Source organism: Barbatula barbatula (genome assembly GCF_947034865.1).
Source record: "Barbatula barbatula genome assembly, chromosome: 21".
NCBI classification, from domain to species: domain Eukaryota; kingdom Metazoa; phylum Chordata; class Actinopteri; order Cypriniformes; family Nemacheilidae; genus Barbatula; species Barbatula barbatula.
The window spans coordinates 1,818,177-1,837,916 of NC_136784.1; the positions used below are offsets into that span (position 1 = coordinate 1,818,177).

Here is a 19,740-nt window from a genome sequence, read left to right on the forward strand (position 1 = left end):
TTTACACATTAATTATATCACGCAACATTAAACATTTAAATGTTATGTTACGTTTAAGTAAAACACAACCAAAAATATTACATGTGTAAGAATATCTGCTTATGAATACCTGTTTCTGTCTCCAGGTGGCATTGTTGGACAGTCGACATACATTCATTCACTTACTGGAAGAGCTGAGGAGGAAATAATAATAAAAGACTTCAGCAAAATGATTCACTTTTTATTCAATGTATGAGCTTGATAACTTTTAGTTATGACACGATTAAGTAATTCAAGGAAACTTAAAGGGGAAGAGGAAACTTTGATACATCCCCAAAGTGGGAACATGAAACCAATTGTTCACCAAATAATGGGCGTCTAATGAAAGGCATAACTAGAAAGCTAACAAAAGACCTTCAAGGGGATCTGTTCTCTAGGGATTTCAGCTTTTACAGATTGTTTGACGGTCACTGATCCAGGGACAACATTCAATCAACCACGTTGGGAATTTACGGCTCATGTGAGGTTCAAGCTTACAACAGGGTTGGGAAGGTCTGGCTACGGGAGACGGGCTTGTACACCATTGTCACGTATTATTTCTCTCTCATTTTAGACACAAGTTATGGTTCGGGTTGGGTATAGGCTTTTCCTACAAAACAGTCTCTCACTATCTCTTACTTGAATAAATCAGCTCGAGTCAATAGGTTAAAAGAACTATTTATTATTCCTGTCTTATTAAACCTACTTTTTTAGTTAAACTTCAAACAACAGTATATGCATTTCGCAATAAAGTCATAAATAGTCTCATGTGGGTGTCATAATTGTCAATGAACAATCCTGCATGTGACATTCATCAGATATAAAAGCTTAACACTCATTTATAATGTCTTACTTTATAATAGGTTACACAGACTCAGAATGACAGCTTCATTTTGTAAAGTGAGCACACGTGGAGGGTCTGATAACATTGTGATGTTTGTCATTTTATAATACAAAACCTAAAAATAACGTCAGATAGTTTGTGCTGGTTTAGGGAAGTCCACTGAGAACGAGCACAGCGGTGACGCATTTCTCTGAACCACTGAAACCTAAAGACTGCTGCTGTGTCATCTCTCTGTTAACCTTTGTAAGGAGCACATGCTTTGTCACATGGCAATTATTTTAAAGAAGTGCCCAAATAATAGCCGGTTGTCAGTAATCTGAAACACACGTGCTGTTTTCAATAGAAACGTGTTCCTCCTCACCCACAAAGAAACAGAAAAACATTTCCGCTGATAACGTTTATCTGTGATGATCTCACCGGCTGCGTGACGTCCGGGTGCTTTACATTGAAATCACTTTTTTCCATCTGAAACAACAATGACCCAAAAACAAACCTTTTCATTGTGACTTAATTATTTGCACGATGGAAAGGAAAAATTTCATGGACTTGCATTTTATAATGGAAAAAACTATGATAAAAAAAGCATTTAGCAATCATTTAATGAGGTGACACAAGAGAGAAACGTGACCGTGCATAAGATTCTGAAATATTTTGCTCTAGGCAGAGACAAATTTCACATGACTTATATGTCATTTTAACAATGAAAGGTTTTTGAGCGAAACAAAACAACAAATATCAAAGAATGCATAACTAATATTTAAATTTATACTGATGTCAACTTTCCTAAAAGTGTACATCGGTCAGGACTAAGGGTCTGTTGTGTGCATGTATAAACAAAGGGAATCCAAATGTGCAATTTTTCACACACGATTCATTATTTATACAAATGTGCACACCGTACAGACACTCTTTACTGATAATATGCACACTTTAAGGGTGAAAGGTACACATAGCTTTATACACGAGGCCCAAGTTTGTGTTCATTTTGTACGGGATGTGACAAAAGACACACCTGATAAAAATAATACAAACTCACCATCTCTCTCCTAAAGCCGGCATGTTGTGAGAAGACCACTGATCTTGAAATGTTATACATACAAACAATATTTTTAAATGCAAGAAATTGCACTTGGCCCATTAAAGTATAGTTCATCCAAGAATGAAAAATCTGTCGTCATTTTTTTTCAAACCTGTATAAATGTATTTGTTTCAATGAACACAGAGAAAGATATTTGGAAGAATGTTAGCAATTTTCAGTTCCAGGACATCATCCACTACCATAGTAGGAAAGAAATATGGCAAATTTGTTCTGTTGAACGCATAATGAGATATTTTGAAGAATTTAGGAAACAGTTCCCGGGGACCCTTGACTACCATTAAATTCTTCCTACTATGGTAGTCAATGATCCGAATATATTTCTCTGTGTTCATCAGAACAAAGTCACTTATATAGGTATGAAATAACATGAGGGTGTAAATGATTTTTGGGTGAACAATCCCTTTAAAATTACAGCACCCTGGAAATGATCCAGGACAAACTATATGAGATTGGGAACTCTCTACAATAAACAGAAAGGGTGTTAAGAATCAGGGACAAAACCAGTAGTTTTGAGATGTATGTGGTGTCTTTGCTCAGGGAGGCGTAAACAATCCATCAGATTTGTTACATACTGTACAAGACATACAAGTACACCCATTTAAGATAGATTCTAGGGTGGGAGATGTGATTTACCGGTCACGCATCATTTAAACTTGACACATGTGCCCTCCAGCCGATGCTTTCTGAAGGTTAGGTCTGTCTCATCTTGTTTGAAATGTTCATTTACACACTCAAGCTAAGACTACACTTAACTTGTGCAGACAACATCTGTGCTTTTTTTAAATGAAAGATCACAGCGTTTATACAAAGAAAACAATGTCGAAGTGAAATGTGTACATAAATATCATGGCATTTATTTTTTATTTTAAAAAACACACCAATAAAAAGTAAATATATTCAGAAATTACATATTGCAAAACATTGGCAAAATGTTGCCTACTCAATATTAGAAATTCGTTTTAACTTCAACAATCGTGGCAAACTAACAAGGGCACCTTTCTAGTGTCCCTCATCTCTACACTGTTATAACAGTCTGATCTGTTTCTTGCTTGTGGTATTTACATGAGAACTTATTGAATATATCTCAAACTACACTGCTGAGCACTGTACCCTGTAGGACTGAAATTAACAAATTGGAAAATACACCAAAGGGTGTGTACACTTCTACCGTTTTGGTAGTTCAGATTAACAAACGTTAAAGCACACGGTGCCGACACATTAACACGGTACTGCAGATCCAAGACCTCAGAACCACTCATAACATAAAATATGTTTTTTCATGATATCATTTCTTTTTGCCAGAACGTGACAAAGTCAATATTAAACTCTTGAGAACTGTCAAAGAGAAATACTTTGTTGGTTACCACTGAATCCAACCAATGATAAATTACCATCAATACCTTAAGAAATACCAAAGGCTACATTTGTATTAAAGATTTTTGTCAAGTTTCCTTTTTAAAATATAAATTGGCATTGGCATGCCTTCATTTTTTCATATTTTTAATAATGGACCAATGAGATTTCATGAGTGGGGCTACCCAGCAGGACGAGCCAAAAATAAAACATAAATGCTCCACAATGTCTTAATATGATGCCTAATTAGTCCTTCAACAGCCTGTTTTGAAAACGGAGCCTTAAAAAGCCCCATCTTGAGATTGTAAGGTCAAAATCTCCGCAGCCAGTCTTTGCGGCTCGAGGATATGAGGAAACATGTCCATAGCCCTGTCCACCAACCGTGCATTAAAAATTGCCAGCAATTTCTTTCTCACCTGCTCCCTCTCAAACCACTGAGAATTTGGTTTGGAAGGGGACCAGCGCCCATATCCTCCCTCCTCCTGCAAGGGACTCTGGGATGCTGGAGGATAGGCACCATAATGATCAGACCAGTATCCGTTTTGAGGTGGAAGACGTCTGTGGTGATGGTACGAATACTGTGACGTGTTGACGGGTGGGTAAACCGGACCCCCTCCGTACGAATGATAACGGGGCTGACCGTAACTCATGTGTTCTGGGTTTGGCGAGTTGGATAAGCTCATGCTGCCTCCGCCGACGTTCTGAGATTCATACGAACAGCAACTGCATGGTTGTCTGTTAGCGGGAACGCATCGGTGCCGCCCACCACTGGGCGGTTTGGACTTTCTGTGCTCCGTTTCATAGTAGAGCGCTTCCGGTAAATGACTTTCGTAGGACCCCAAGCCAGAATCCAAACGCTCCTGAGATCCGTAAGGAAAAGAACTCGGACCTGTCGGGGAATGACGGTGTTCTCTCTTTGAGGTAAACTTCTTCTGAGTCGGCTGAGGGGCTCCTTTGGCGACGAGCACGTTTTCGCTGGTGTGTGGGTTTTTTTGCGGTCCGCACGTGTCAAGAGATAGTTTGTGTTCCAATACTTCTTCTAGAGATGGACTTTGAATGGGCCCCAGAGGGATCGACTGCTGTATGTGAGGTGTGGAAGAGATTTTTGCCTTGTCCCGCAGCTCGTCGGCCAGGGCACGCTGGGATTGTTTGCTTCGCTCAGGGTGATGGAATTTGCATTTCATTCCGTACGTGCACTTCTTTCCTGCATTAAAAACAGAGTTTGTGTTCATGAAATCTGAAACATGTGAACTTCTGAACTCATGCAGTCCTACATTTTTCATGTTTTCATCTTTAAATAGTGATTACAAAAGTATATGTCCTGTCCTGATTATGCCATTTTACAATGACACCCTGATGCCATTTAAAGCCTAAATACTCTGACATTTGACTGCAAGAATCTTCGAGCTAGTGTATGCAAATCTGCGTGTTCTCACCATAAGGACACGGCGGTTTCTTAGGTAGACGTGCAGTCTTCCTCAAGAAGTTGTCTAGGGTGGGACCATGTCTTCCCAGAGGGTCATCCGGGGGCATAAATCTACAAAAAAAATGTGATTTTAATCGTAATGTCAATCACACAGAATGCCGTGACAAAAAGTTCAACTCACTTATCATTGACGAATGAGTACATCAGAAGTCTCTCCTCAATGAAACGCTTCCACTCTGGACGTTCTCCCTGGAGATCTCGATACGTGTCGTTGGACACAATGATGCCGTCGGAGTCGTACGCCAGCTTCACTATGAAACGGTCGTCATAGCAAACCACACGTTTTCCAGCCACCCTTCTGGATGGCGTGAACACAAGAAGCTTTCTCCTCTCCAGCTCCCGTAGAATGTGTTGATCTGAACAAAAATATTGTTGAAAACAATTCATGTCAGAAATTATTTGAAGAATGTTGATAAGCAAAAACACTGAACTCTTTTGACTTTCATTGTATGAAACATTTCTCAAAATATTTTATTTTGTGTTCCACTGAAGAAAGATTTCGGGTGAATTATCCGGGTGATTCTCACGAAATCTTGGTTGGGGCTGTGATGGTTTCAGATCATTGCAATTGTTGCTCATCTCTAAAGATGACACAAGGCGGAGCTGTAGTTCCTCTGCATATTGATTATTTTAGTCGGCGTGTATATTGTAACTAAAGTATGGTATATGGTAATAAGTAATATTTTAAAGAACATAACATAAAAATAACCTGCAGTACAATTTAGTATTAGTGAAGCTAATCTCAGCCTACCAAAATTTCATTAACATAAAAGTAAAATGTTATTGTAGTCTTGCAAGTGAGAACAAACAGACCAGAAGCTTTTCAATGACTGATCGCATTTTCAATTCACCCCTGATCAATTTACTCACTTTTCAAGTACTTGGCGGTTGTATTATTGACACGTAAAAGCCTACACCTTAAATAAATGATGATCCCATTTTTTCCAATGTATTTCCAAGAAAAATATTCAGAACAACATTGTCATTTCAAACCAAAATCAAAAATGTATGAGAATTAAATGTCAAAGCCTTAAAACAGACAAATAATCATCATCATCTCAATGATTTATTAGACAATTTATCGTTAGCCAAATTTCATAATCGTGACAGCCCAAATCTTGGTTTCAAGATGTCAAACATGATTTCTTAAAAACACTTGTATCAACAAATTACCTTTTTTTCTAAAACAATGAAGGTATGACAGGTATAAAGGTATTCATTTCAAAACCTTTACAGAATTTATTTTCAATTGCACGGCCTTAAAAATTCTCATTGCCGTGACCATTTAAAACTGTCAATCTCATAGCATGTTTTATAAGTGAATCATATTTTAATTCCAATATTATACATGGATAAACATTTTAATGTGGAAAACTGTCAGCCATTTAAAAGGTAAAATCAGATGTGTTTCTTCACATAAAATCAAACTTAATGTAAAAATATTTGTGTGTGTAGGATGAGAAAATATGAATTAAGACACTTCTTTCTTCCACCATTTCTATTTTGTAAATCATTTGTTTGTAATTTTTTGTAATGTGAGTAAGAACATCTAGCAGAACGTCTAATAGTTTTTTTAAACAAAAATAATACAAAATAATACAAAAAGAATTAATTCCCATGACAAAATTATGATTTGTCCAAGGTAGAGGTTCGTGAGAATCACTCATCCCTTTAAGAGCATTTTTCTTTACACGCAATCCTTTCAGAACAATGTAATCTACAGTTTTTTAAACAAATATTAGATATAACAAATTAAATAATTAAATTAAAGTAACATGTTATGCAATGTATTTTTAACCAAACAGTCCTAGTAGCATATCTTACTGTCCATTCATAAAACAAGGGCTTTGTCTTTTGGCATTCAATTATTCTTTCAGTTCAAGGAAATAACATTCTTAGAAATTCGTTCAATGAACTTAGTGCCAATATTTACTCTTTGTAAAGTTTTCATACAGTATTTGAACGTTGTACAGTTAATGTAAAGATAAGCAGGCATTTGCGTAGTAAAATCGCATCTGATGAGACACATGGACATCACAGCTACGTTGTGTTCATTTTACAGTATTATCATTGCAATCTCAAGATTGTGTAAATTCCACTCGGCCGAGTCAAACTTTGATAAACATAAAGGCTTGGCAAGTCTGCAAAACCAGCAGTTGCTTTTTCATTATTGCGTGCCTTCATTACCTCGCACGGAAGTATTAAAGGTTTCAAAAAACCCCAGGTGCTTGCCAACTTATCCCAAGGCAAACTTATTTCACAAAGCCACATACAGACATTGAGTTTCCCGTATTTTCACTTCTGTTCATTGAGACTAGAGTTTGAAGAGATTAAATGGCCTTTAAAGCATAGTTGCAATCCAATCTATTCATAAAGAATATCAGACAATAACCTGCAGAGGTTCTTGTCAGACAATACTTAACGTTACATGACCGTCTTATGTGATTGTTACTGAAACCGTCCTCGTCCTTTTTTCCTACCTGTGATGGGAACATCAGGCCGCGGCTGCTCTTTTCTCCAGGAAGGTACAAACACGGTGATGTCAAGGTGACCTCGCTCCAGGAAGAAATTCACTGCCAGCTGGATTCCCAAACAGGAGAAAACTTCCTTGTTCCCATGGCTAAGAGTCAGAAAAGGAAGTTGTTTCAATTCTCTTGCAATAAAGTGAAAAGTTATTTTAGGAGTGTTTCGAAATACACCAACAGTCAAATTGTTTGGCACATCTGACACTCAACATCTTTCGATAGAATCAATCATCCAAAATCAGATAAGAAGAGTATATAAGGAGAGGCATATCACTAAGCAAAGATGCACATCATGCATCGAGGGAATAAACAATATGTTGAGATGTAGTCAAAAAGTCACAGCTATGACAAAGCTCAGATTCATTTCATGTGTTAATATATTACATTTATATTTTATCCACAGCGTCCTACAAATGAGAGAGCATTTAACATATTGTCAATGAACCAACAGTAACTTTAGTCTACAAAGTTGTGTTTACATGTAAGACTAGAGCAAAGAAAGAATAAACAACAGATAGTTTTTTAGACCGCTCACAGTTAGACGTTAGTTAACGGGGCAGCTGTTTTTATTTTGGGGTCAATACATCATTCTCATATTTTCAATGTGTTGATTTGCTTCATCGCACTTATGTGCATCAATGAATAAAGCCAATAAAATCTCACAAGCAAGACAATTACGGTCTGCTTTCTAACTCTGTACATAAACATAGAACGAGTGGGTGTGAAAAAGTCTGTCCTCAACTGCTGCATATCCTGAAAATGAAGACAGCGTAACGCAATGTCAGGCTTGTTTTGCATTCATCTTCAAGATGAAAAGAAGTGCGAGAGGGCATGGCAAACAAAGCTGATTTGCATATAAGATTATTTGCATACTGGAGTCGAGACAGATACAAGAGCCTGTAGGGACAAATCTGAACTCCGCGAGCAAATACAGGTAACAATGCGAAGCGAGAGGAAATAAAGAGTGAGTGTTAAAAGGTGGAGTAACGCACACAGGGACAATAAATTGTGAATAATTATCAATATAATATATGAAAGGAATGCTAATATTTCATGATACTTAATCTTCGCTACTTTCGGTTGGAGCAGGATAGACACATACTTCCTCCTAACTTCAAAAACGTTTTATAGGTTCATGTATTGTGCAAGGATTAGAATACATGCGTTCACTTATCACCAATCTTTTCAAATAACTTCCTCATAAATTGACTGCGAGACGGAAGACATTCTCAGGGCAGGTTCCAACAACACATTAGTACATCTGTTTTTGTTTGGTAATATAATATACATGACTAACTAAAAAAATAAGTATTTGGTATATAGTGCGATTCAACTTAAACACAAAACAGGATCTGAAACTGAGAAACCAACCCCGTGACATGATTTACTGCAATTTACATTTTACTTCTGCCAATACAGAGTTCTGTATTGAACGCTCTGCAAAACCTTCATGACATGATTGTTTTTATTCATCAACGATTAATTGAATAATTTGTTGAACAAACTACAGTACGGTGACAAGTACAGTAAACTCACTGAGCTATGAAACTCACCTCATAGCTACATTACTTCCATCTATAACAATCGGTCTGAGGGCATCTTCATCTTCCAAAAGCTCTTCTTGAGAGCTACGACGGTCTGTCTGGGCGCTTCGGACCTTCGTACCATCCCCACGTGGTATCAGCACAGGGGAGGCGGTGGGTTCCTCAGGTTCTCCACCAGCCTGTATCAGCTCCCCCAGAACTTTGTTCGTGTCCGCACCGAGGCCGAGTTTCTGGAAAGCAGCGCGGACCTGAGTTTGGGAAAAACCCAGTTTGAGGAACAGGTCGAGTTGGGTCTGGAACTCGTCTGGGGTTGGGTTGGGCTGACCCGGGTCCATTCTATCTTTGCAGGTAACGGGAGGGTCACATACGGCCACGGGGGCTGTTAGCCATGTGGTGGCGTCGTTTGAGTCAGACCAACGGGAATGGAAAAACGTGCGCAAAGCTGGGATGGTGCTTATTTCCGTGCTCATTTCTTCATCTGGGAAATGATCTGGATGTTCATTCCTGTTTAATATAAAAACGTATTTGAATGCATTTTTATGTCATGAAATTGACTACAGGTCAATTCAGTTAAACTACAATTTGGGACGTTGCCAACAAAATCAATGAATGTGCATTTTCAAAGATACTCCACTGGAAAACATCACATACAGGTAACGCCATGGCGGATATTAAAATCTCACACTTTGTCAATGATTTTTGTTTTATAAATAAAAAGTCACGATCATATAAGTTAGATCAAATGTCCCAAGCATCTCATAACAAAATACTTACATTTACATTTAGTCATTTAGCAGACGCTTTTATCCAAAGCCACTTACAGATGAGGAAACATTGGAAGCAATTATAACAACATAGACAACAAAATACATAAGTGCATCAAAAACTAGTCCATTGAAGCCTAGCACACTATATAAAGCTATATAAATACTTAAATGGGACAAACTGACCCCAGGTTAAAGAAATAAGGTAAAACAGTTCAAACTTAAATATGTCATCGGTCATATCAAATATTTGCTGACATTTAAACTACACAATACTCTGAATACACCCACAAAATCTAATATAAATGAGAAAGAATCATTGAAATATAGGCTTAATAAAACTATTCGTGTCTGTTATGTTTTATTTCCAGTTCAATCATTTAAAAAAGATGCACGTAAAGATGATAAAAGCTAAATCTACAATACGTGTTTTTCTCAATTGTTTTGTGATCTAAACTTCTCCTTCTCCTATTTATTCCACTAAACACATTGTTATTAAAAGTTTTGATGCTATTTTTACTTACAACAACAGTACTAGTGGTTAATAAACTTCTTATAATTAACAGACAGCAACAACAGATCGCCGATGACTGTTACTATACAGATATCGTCGTATAAAGATCCATATGTGATAGAAAACTATACGAACCTCTAGTTAAACATCGTTTCTCTGTGTTGTGTAAGTTTGCCAGAGTTGTGAGCTTCTGTTTCTGTGTGACAGAGTTTTATAAAAGTTTGTTCCTGTCGAACCCACGACTGTAAAGTACCGAAATCTGACGCGACACGCCTTTAGAGAGAGGAAAGCAAAACCAGGAAGTGTCCTTACGTCACGGGCGTCACTAACTCTTATTATGTAATGCGAAATATAAACTGTAAATAATCACAACTCTACACGGATGATAAATGAGAATTTAGAAACCAATTCAGTCGTTTGGTGAATCGATGAGACTTGAAACGTTTAGCTTATTGTCAATAAGATCAACGGATGAAAGTAAGTATAATCTTTAGAAACTGCGAAGAGACTTCAACAAATCTTTATTTTCAAGACTGAAGTACTTCAGTTCACACAGGCCTACTACTAAAATGTAAAATGTGAAATATATCAGAAAACTGGCACATTTTAAACAATAAATCAAATAAAATGTGAAATATATCAGAAAACTGGCACATTTAAAACAGTAAATCAAATAAAATGTGAAATAAATTAGAAAAGTGGCACATCTAAAACAGTAAATCAAATAAAATGTGAAATAAATCAGAAAACTGGCACATTTTAAACAATAAATCAAATAAAATGTGAAATAAATTAGAAAAGTGGCACATTTAAAACAGTAAATCAAATAAAATGTGAAATAAATTAGAAAAGTGGTACATTTAAAACAGTAAATCAAATAAAATGTGAAATAAATTAGAAAAGTGGTACATTTAAAACAGTAAATCAAATAAAATGTGAAATAAATCAGAAAACTGGCACATTTAAAACAGTAAATCAAATAAAATGTGAAATAAATTAGAAAAGTGGTACATTTAAAACAGTAAATCAAATAAAATGTGAAATAAATTAGAAAAGTGGTACATTTAAAACAGTAAATCAAATAAAATGTGAAATAAATTAGAAAAGTGGTACATTTAAAACAGTAAATCAAATAAAATGTGAAATAAATTCGAAAAGTGGTACATTTAAAACAGTAAATCAAATAAAATGTGAAATAAATTAGAAAAGTGGTACATTTAAAACAGTAAATCAAATAAAATGTGAAATAAATTAGAAAACTGGCACATTTTAAACAATAAATCAAAGAAAATGTGAAATAAATTAGAAAACTGGTACATTTAAAAGAGTAAATCAAATTAAATATGAATTAAATAAAAAGGTGGCACATTTAAAGCCATATATAAAATAAAATATGAAATAAATCAGAAAACTGGCACATTGAAAAATTAAACAAATCAGAAAACGGTCACATTTGAAGCAATAAATAAAATATGAAATAAATCAGAAAACTGCAATAAATTAAATCAAATATAAAATTAATCCGAAAAATTAGACAATAAATTATAAAAATATAAAATATAAATTTAGCCTGCAAAACTTTTAATTATGAACATAATTTATGTTTGTGTTTAATAATGAATGTAATATTTTTTAAACAAGGAAAAGGGAAATAAGATCTGAGAATGACCATTCAGAAATAAACTAAAAGAAAAGCAAAGAAGAAAAGCCTACTATCTCTTTTATTGAGACAATGGTTAACATGGTCTGTAAGTGTAAATTTCACTTCCCTATAATGTGTTTATATGTCTGGTATATTTCCACTTCACCCCTCAAAAAACATTCACATTATCACGTGTCATTGTGGGGTCAATGCATACAAATGTCACAGAGATAACAGTTACAGAACCTTACACATTTTATTTAGTCTTAAACGATTTTTCCTTTTTGGTGAAAGAGGGAAATCCCTGTGAGATCAGCGACTGGTTAACAGAATGGCACAGATCACATTTTTTTCCTTTTATCTTCCACACAGCAATATTTTGTCCATAAATAATGTGAATGATGACTCACTGTGAATCATGTTTGTGTATTTTTTTTCAAGTAGGATTTACATGACAGGAAGTGCTGGGTGGCTTTTATGAGACCCACGGTTCACTGCAGTTGACAGAAACTGAAATCTGGAAGTATTAGACTTTTATGTGTTACTTCTGAAATGTAATCTGATTCAGAGTCTTGTGGTGGAAACAAGATATATTTACTATTTATATATATATTATTCATTTTAGATAAAATTACAGTGCACACGTTTAATGAAAGTATGTCAAGATATTTTTGGATGTAGTAAGTTAAGTAAACCTCTCTTTTTTATTCTTTGGATGTTCATGATTTCTTTCAATCTTTCTCAAGAGGTCAAATAAATCCATTCCCATGATCTATTAGACAAGATTTTAAATAAACGTCAGAAATGGAATAATTTATTTCTTGTTCTGATTTGAATGTTGTCATATGAAATACACAACCAGGTGGCAACAAATATGATTATACATTTTTAATTTTGTTTTAATTTTCAGAAAAAGATTTAATAATGATTATATAATCCAAACTACCCAACAACCTTCATTTATTGTTAAATAAGACTTATTACACTGAAATTAAAGTAAAGGTGATGGGTAGCGTCTTGCATGGATTTTACTGCAATGTATTTTCTTGATAACCTTTTTTCTTGATTTGATCTTTGATGGTTCACTTGTTTCATGATCTTTAGATGGATGTTTGTGGTCTTCAGATGGATGTTCGTGATCTTCAGATGGATGCTCGTGTTCATCTGATGGATGATTCTCATGATCTTCAGATGGATGTTCGTGTTCATCTGATAGATGATTGTCATGATCTTCAGATGGATGTTCATGATGTTCAGATGGATGTTCATGATCTTCAGATGTATGTTCGTGTTCATCTGATGGATGATTCTCATGATCTTCAGATGGATGTTCGTGTTCATCTGATAGATGATTGTCATGATCTTCAGATGGATGTTCATGATGTTCAGATGGATGTTCGTGATCTTCAGATGGATGCTCGTGTTCATCTGATGGATGATTCTCATGATCTTCAGATGGATGTTCGTGTTCATCTGATAGATGATTGTCATGATCTTCTGATGGTTGTTCATGATGTTCAGATGGATGTTCATGATCTTCAGATGTATGTTCGTGTTCATCTGATGGATGATTCTCATGATCTTCTGATGGTTGTTCATGATGTTCAGATGGATGTTCAGGATCTTCAGATGGATGCTCGTGTTCATCTGATGGATGATTCTCATGATCTTCAGATGGATGTTCGTGTTCATCTGATGGATGTTCATGATGTTCAGATGGATGTTCATGATGTTCAGATGGATGTTCATGATCTTCAGATGGATGTTCGTGTTCATCTGATGGATGATTCTCATGATCTTCAGATGGATGTTCATGATGTTCAGATGGATGTTCGTGTTCATCTGATGGATGTTCATGATGTTCAGATGGATTTTCATGATCTTCAGATGGATGTTCATGATGTTCAGATGGATGTTCGTGTTCATCTGATGGATGTTCATGATGTTCAGATGGATTTTCATGATCTTCAGATGGATGTTCGTGTTCATCTGATGGATGTTCATGATGTTCAGATGGATGTTCATGATCTTCAGATGGATGTTCGTGTTCATCTGATGGATGATTCTCATGATCTTCAGATGGATGTTCGTGTTCATCTGATGGATGTTCATGATGTTCAGATGGATGTTCATGATGTTCAGATGGATGTTCATGATCTTCAGATGGATGTTCGTGTTCATCTGATGGATGATTCTCATGATCTTCAGATGGATGTTCATGATGTTCAGATGGATGTTCAGGATCTTCAGATGGATGCTCGTGTTCATCTGATGGATGATTCTCATGATCTTCAGATGGATGTTCGTGTTCATCTGATGGATGTTCATGATGTTCAGATGGATGTTCATGATGTTCAGATGGATGTTCATGATCTTCAGATGGATGTTCGTGTTCATCTGATGGATGATTCTCATGATCTTCAGATGGATGTTCATGATGTTCAGATGGATGTTCGTGTTCATCTGATGGATGTTCATGATGTTCAGATGGATTTTCATGATCTTCAGATGGATGTTCATGATGTTCAGATGGATGTTCGTGTTCATCTGATGGATGTTCATGATGTTCAGATGGATTTTCATGATCTTCAGATGGATGTTCGTGTTCATCTGATGGATGTTCATGATGTTCAGATGGATGTTCATGATCTTCAGATGGATGTTCGTGTTCATCTGATGGATGTTCATGATGTTCAGATGGATTTTCATGTTCTTCAGATGGATGTTCATGATGTTCAGATGGATGTTCATGATGTTCAGATGGATGTTCATGATGTTCAGATGGATGTTCATGATGTTCAGATGGATGTTCATGATGTTCAGATGGATGTTCATGATGTTCAGATGGATGTTCGTGTTCATCTGATGGATGTTCATGATGTTCAGATGGATTTTCATGATCTTCAGATGGATGTTCGTGTTCATCTGATGGATGTTCATGATGTTCAGATGGATGTTCATGATGTTCAGATGGATGTTCATGATGTTCAGATGGATGTTCGTGTTCATCTGATGGATGTTCATGATGTTCAGATGGATTTTCATGATCTTCAGATGGATGTTCGTGTTCATCTGATGGATGTTCATGATGTTCAGATGGATGTTCATGATGTTCAGATGGATGTTCATGATCTTCAGATGGATGTTCGTGTTCATCTGATGGATGTTCATGATGTTCAGATGGATGTTCATGATGTTCAGATGGATGTTCATGATGTTCAGATGGATGTTCGTGTTCATCTGATGGATGTTCATGATGTTCAGATGTATGTTCGTGTTCATCTGATGGATGATTCTCAAGATGTTCAGATGGATGTTCATGATCTTCAGATGGATGTTCGTGTTCATCTGATGGATGTTCATGATGTTCAGATGGATGTTCGTGTTCATCTGATGGATGATTGTCAAGATGTTCAGATGGATGTTCATGATCTTCAGATGGATGTTCGTGTTCATCTGATGGATGTTCATGATGTTCAGATGGATGTTCATGATGTTCAGATGGATGTTCAGGATCTTCAGATGGATGTTCGTGTTCATCTGATGGATGTTCAGGATCTTCAGATGGATGTTTGTGTTCATCTGATGGATGATTCTCATGATGTTCAGATGGATGTTCATGATCTTCAGATGGATGTTCATGATGTTCAGATGGATGTTCAGGATCTTCAGATGGATGTTCGTGTTCATCTGATGGATGTTCAGGATCTTCAGATGGATGTTCGTGTTCATCTGATAGATGATTGTCATGATCTTCAGATGGATGTTCATGATGTTCAGATGGATGTTCATGATGTTCAGATGGATGTTCATGATGTTCAGATGGATGTTCGTGTTCATCTGATGGATGATTCTCATGATCTTCAGATGGATGTTCATGCAGTTCATCTGATGGATGTTCATGATGTTCTGATAGATGATTCTCATGATCTTCAGATGGATGTTCGTGTTCATCTGATGGATGTTCATGATGTTCAGATGGATGTTCATGTTCATCTGATGGATGATTCTCATGATCTTCAGATGGATGTTCGTGATCTTCAGATGGATGTTCGTGATCTTCAGATGGATGTTCATGTTCATCTGATGGATGATTCTCATGATCTTCAGATGGATGTTCGTGATCTTCAGATGGATGTTCGTGATCTTCAGATGGATGTTCGTGTTCATCTGATGGATGTTCGTGTTTATCTGATGGAGGATTCTCATGATCTTCAGATGGATGTTCATGTTCATCTGATGGATGTTCATGATGTTCAGATGAATGTTCATGTTCATTTGATGGATGTTCATGATCTTTAGATGGATGTTCATGTTCATCTGATGGATGATTCTCATGATCTTCAGATGGATGTTCGTGTTCATCTGATGGATGATTCTCATGATCTTCAGATGGATGTTCATGCTGTTCATCTGATGGATGTTCATGATGTTCTGATAGATGATTCTCATGATCTTCAGATGGATGTTCGTGTTCATCTGATGGATGTTCATGATGTTCAGATGGATGTTCATGTTCATCTGATGGATGATTCTCATGATCTTCAGATGGATGTTCGTGTTCATCTGATGGATGTTCATGATGTTCAGATGGATGTTCCTGATGTTCAGATGGATGTTCATGTTCATCTGATGGATGATTCTCATGATCTTCAGATGGATGTTCGTGTTCATCTGATGGATGATTCTCATGATCTTCATATGGATGTTCATGATCTTCTGATGGTTGTTCATGATCTTCAGATGGATGTTCATGATCTTCAGATGGATGTTGATGTTCATCTGATGGATGTTCATGATGTTCAGATGAATGTTCATGTTCATCTGATGGATGATTCTCATGATGTTCAGATGGATGTTCATGTTCATCTGATGGATGTTCATGATCTTTAGATGGATGTTCATGTTCATCTGATGGATGATTCTCATGATCTTCAGATGGATGTTCGTGTTCATCTGATGGATGTTCATGATGTTCAGATGGATGATTCTCATGATGTTCAGATGGATGTTCGCGTTCATCTGATGGATGTTCATGATGTTCAGATGGATGTTCGCGTTCATCTGATGGATGATTCTCATGATCTTCAGATGGTTGTTCATGATGTTCATCTGATAGATGTTCATGATCTTCAGATGGATGTTCGTGATCTTCAGATGGATGTTCGTGATCTTCAGATGGATGTTCGTGATCTTCAGATGGATGTTCGTGATCTTCAGATGGATGTTCGTGATCTTCAGATGGATGTTCGTGATCTTCAGATGGATGTTCGTGATCTTCAGATGGATGTTCGTGATCTTCAGATGGATGTTCGTGATCTTTAGATGGATGTTCGTGATCTTCAGATGGATGTTCGTGATCTTCAGATGGATGTTCGTGTTTATCTGATGGAGGATTCTCATGATGTTCAGATGGATGATTCTCATGATCTTCAGATGGATGTTCTTGTTCATCTGATGGATGTTCATGATGTTCAGATGGATGTTCGCGTTCATCTGATGGATGATTCTCATGATCTTCAGATGGTTGTTCATGATGTTCATCTGATGGATGTTCATGATCTTCAGATGGATGTTCGTGATCTTCAGATGGATGTTCGTGATCTTCAGATGGATGTTCGTGATCTTCAGATGGATGTTCGTGATCTTCAGATGGATGTTCGTGATCTTCAGATGGATGTTCGTGATCTTCAGATGGATGATTGTCATGATGTTCAGATGGATGTTCGTGATCTTCAGATGGATGTTCGTGATCTTCAGATGGATGTTCGTGATCTTCAGATGGATGTTCGTGATCTTCAGATGGATGTTCGTGATCTTCAGATGGATGTTCGTGATCTTCAGATGGATGTTCGTGATCTTCAGATTGATGTTCGTGATCTTCAGATGGATGTTCGTGATCTTCAGATTGATGTTCGTGATCTTCAGATGGATGTTCGTGATCTTCAGATGGATGTTCGTGATCTTCAGATGGATGTTCGTGATCTTCAGATGGATGTTCGTGATCTTCAGATGGATGTTCGTGATCTTCAGATGGATGTCCGTGATCTTCAGATGGATGTTCGTGATCTTTAGATGGATGTTCGTGATCTTTAGATGGATGTTCGTGATCTTCAGATGGATGTTCGTGATCTTCAGATGGATGTTCGTGATCTTCAGATGGATGTTCGTGATCTTCAGATGGATGTTCGTGATCTTTAGATGGATGTTTGTGATCTTCAGATGGATGTTCGTGATCTTCAGATGGATTTTCGTGTTTATCTGATGGAGGATTCTCATGATGTTCAGATGGAGGATTCTCATGATCTTCAGATGGATGTTCGTGATCTTCAGATGGATGTTCGTGATCTTCAGATGGATGTTCGTGATCTTCAGATGGATGTTCGTGATCTTCAGATGGATGTTCGTGATCTTCAGATGGATGTTCGTGATCTTCAGATGGATGTTCGTGATCTTCAGATGGATGTTCGTGATCTTCAGATGGATGTTCGTGATCTACAGATTGATGTTCGTGATCTTCAGATGGATGTTCGTGATCTTCAGATTGATGTTCGTGATCTTCAGATGGATGTTTGTGATCTTCAGATGGATGTTCGTGATCTTCAGATGGATGTTCGTGATCTTCAGATGGATTTTCATGATCTTCAGATGGATGATTGCCATTTTTTTCTTCTTTTCTATCCTTCACAGAGGTTTCCGGTAAAGCTACATCTGTACCCTGAAATTTATTTGACATATATCCTAATTTGCCATTAAAATCGATGATTGTTTGAATAACTTTTGGGCCAGGAAAGTCCATGGCAATAATACCTACACAATGTGGTCTACTCGTGTCTCCTTTAAGTTCAAGAAGGTAATCATCAACTTGTTTGTTGAGTGTTTTAGCGATTTCTAATGGCTCCTCTGATCCACCTTTGGAGCCAGTATATGTGAGCATCATGCCGTGTTCACAATTTTGTGAAGCTAATTTGATATTTTCTTTCATTTGTGTTTCTTTTTCATCCTTCCCTGTGTCTAACTCTGTGACATGAACAGGAAGTCCTAGATTTAAAGTTGAACTCTGGACCAAGACTATCTTTCCTCGCACCTGGCCAAGTGTTGGAACATCTTTCCCTGTCCATAAAGGCAAATCACCCTGACTCAACCACTCAGTGACTTGAGCAACAGCTCCCTCATCTGGAATAACTCTAAGCAACAGTGTCTCTTTCCTATGTTTCACAAGAAACGTCTGCAGAGTTCGAAAAGCATAAAAAAATGTCTCAGATTCTCGAACACCCCCAGTTTTTATGTTGCCGGGGGTCACGTGCAGATCAAAAAATCGTATGCCGGCATCCAGTTGGTTGTGCAGACCCCATGCTTGAAACGCCGGAGGAGGTGTTTGAGAGTGCCGGTTGCTTTGGTGTGTGCCGGGAATCGATATAGCTGATAGTGGCACATCTTGAATTTTCCGCATCCATTTGTGGTTGGTGAATTTGAAATGCAGAGTTTCAGAGGAGCTGAAATGTTGTTCCCCTTGACATCTACAGATGGCCACATGACTGCAGGTAAAATTCAACATCTTTAATACAACTTTCCAGAGCAATAATTACAAATATTAATTATGTTTAATGTTTTGTGTTTTTATGAAATATAACTTACATTATAAACACAGAGAGATACCGAATGTGTTCCATTGTTCGTAGCTTCTTTCAGCAATTAAACAATATAACTGCTGCAGAAAAGAGCGAAGTCATTAATCCTGTTGGTGGTCACTTAATTTTGAGCATTACATCCTAGGCATCCTATTTGAAAGATGAAAAGAAAATGTTTTAAAATGAAAATATAAAAAGATTACTGCACTTTACAGCCCGAGTGTCTGTTAAACGAAAAAAAGAAAGAAAGAGTCAAGCTTTACACTAACTATCCAACTACAAGTAACTACATGTTGTTTTTCGCAAATATAATAATGTTA

General features: G+C 36.8%; 1 protein-coding gene across 1 annotated transcript; it reads right to left on the reverse strand.

Moving 5' to 3' along the window:
• Nucleotides 1-2,793: 2,793 nt before the first annotated feature.
• On the reverse strand, nucleotides 2,794-10,457 carry zc3h12ab (zinc finger CCCH-type containing 12Ab). The gene is made up of 6 exons (XM_079485345.1): nucleotides 10,283-10,457; nucleotides 8,879-9,373; nucleotides 7,281-7,420; nucleotides 4,922-5,156; nucleotides 4,751-4,851; nucleotides 2,794-4,518 (listed from the first exon to the last, which is right to left on the reverse strand). Exons 2-6 carry the CDS (start codon nucleotides 9,337-9,339, stop codon nucleotides 3,596-3,598), a joined length of 1,860 nt encoding a protein of 619 aa, XP_079341471.1. The 5' UTR covers nucleotides 9,340-9,373; nucleotides 10,283-10,457; the 3' UTR covers nucleotides 2,794-3,595.
• Nucleotides 10,458-19,740: the final 9,283 nt, after the last annotated feature.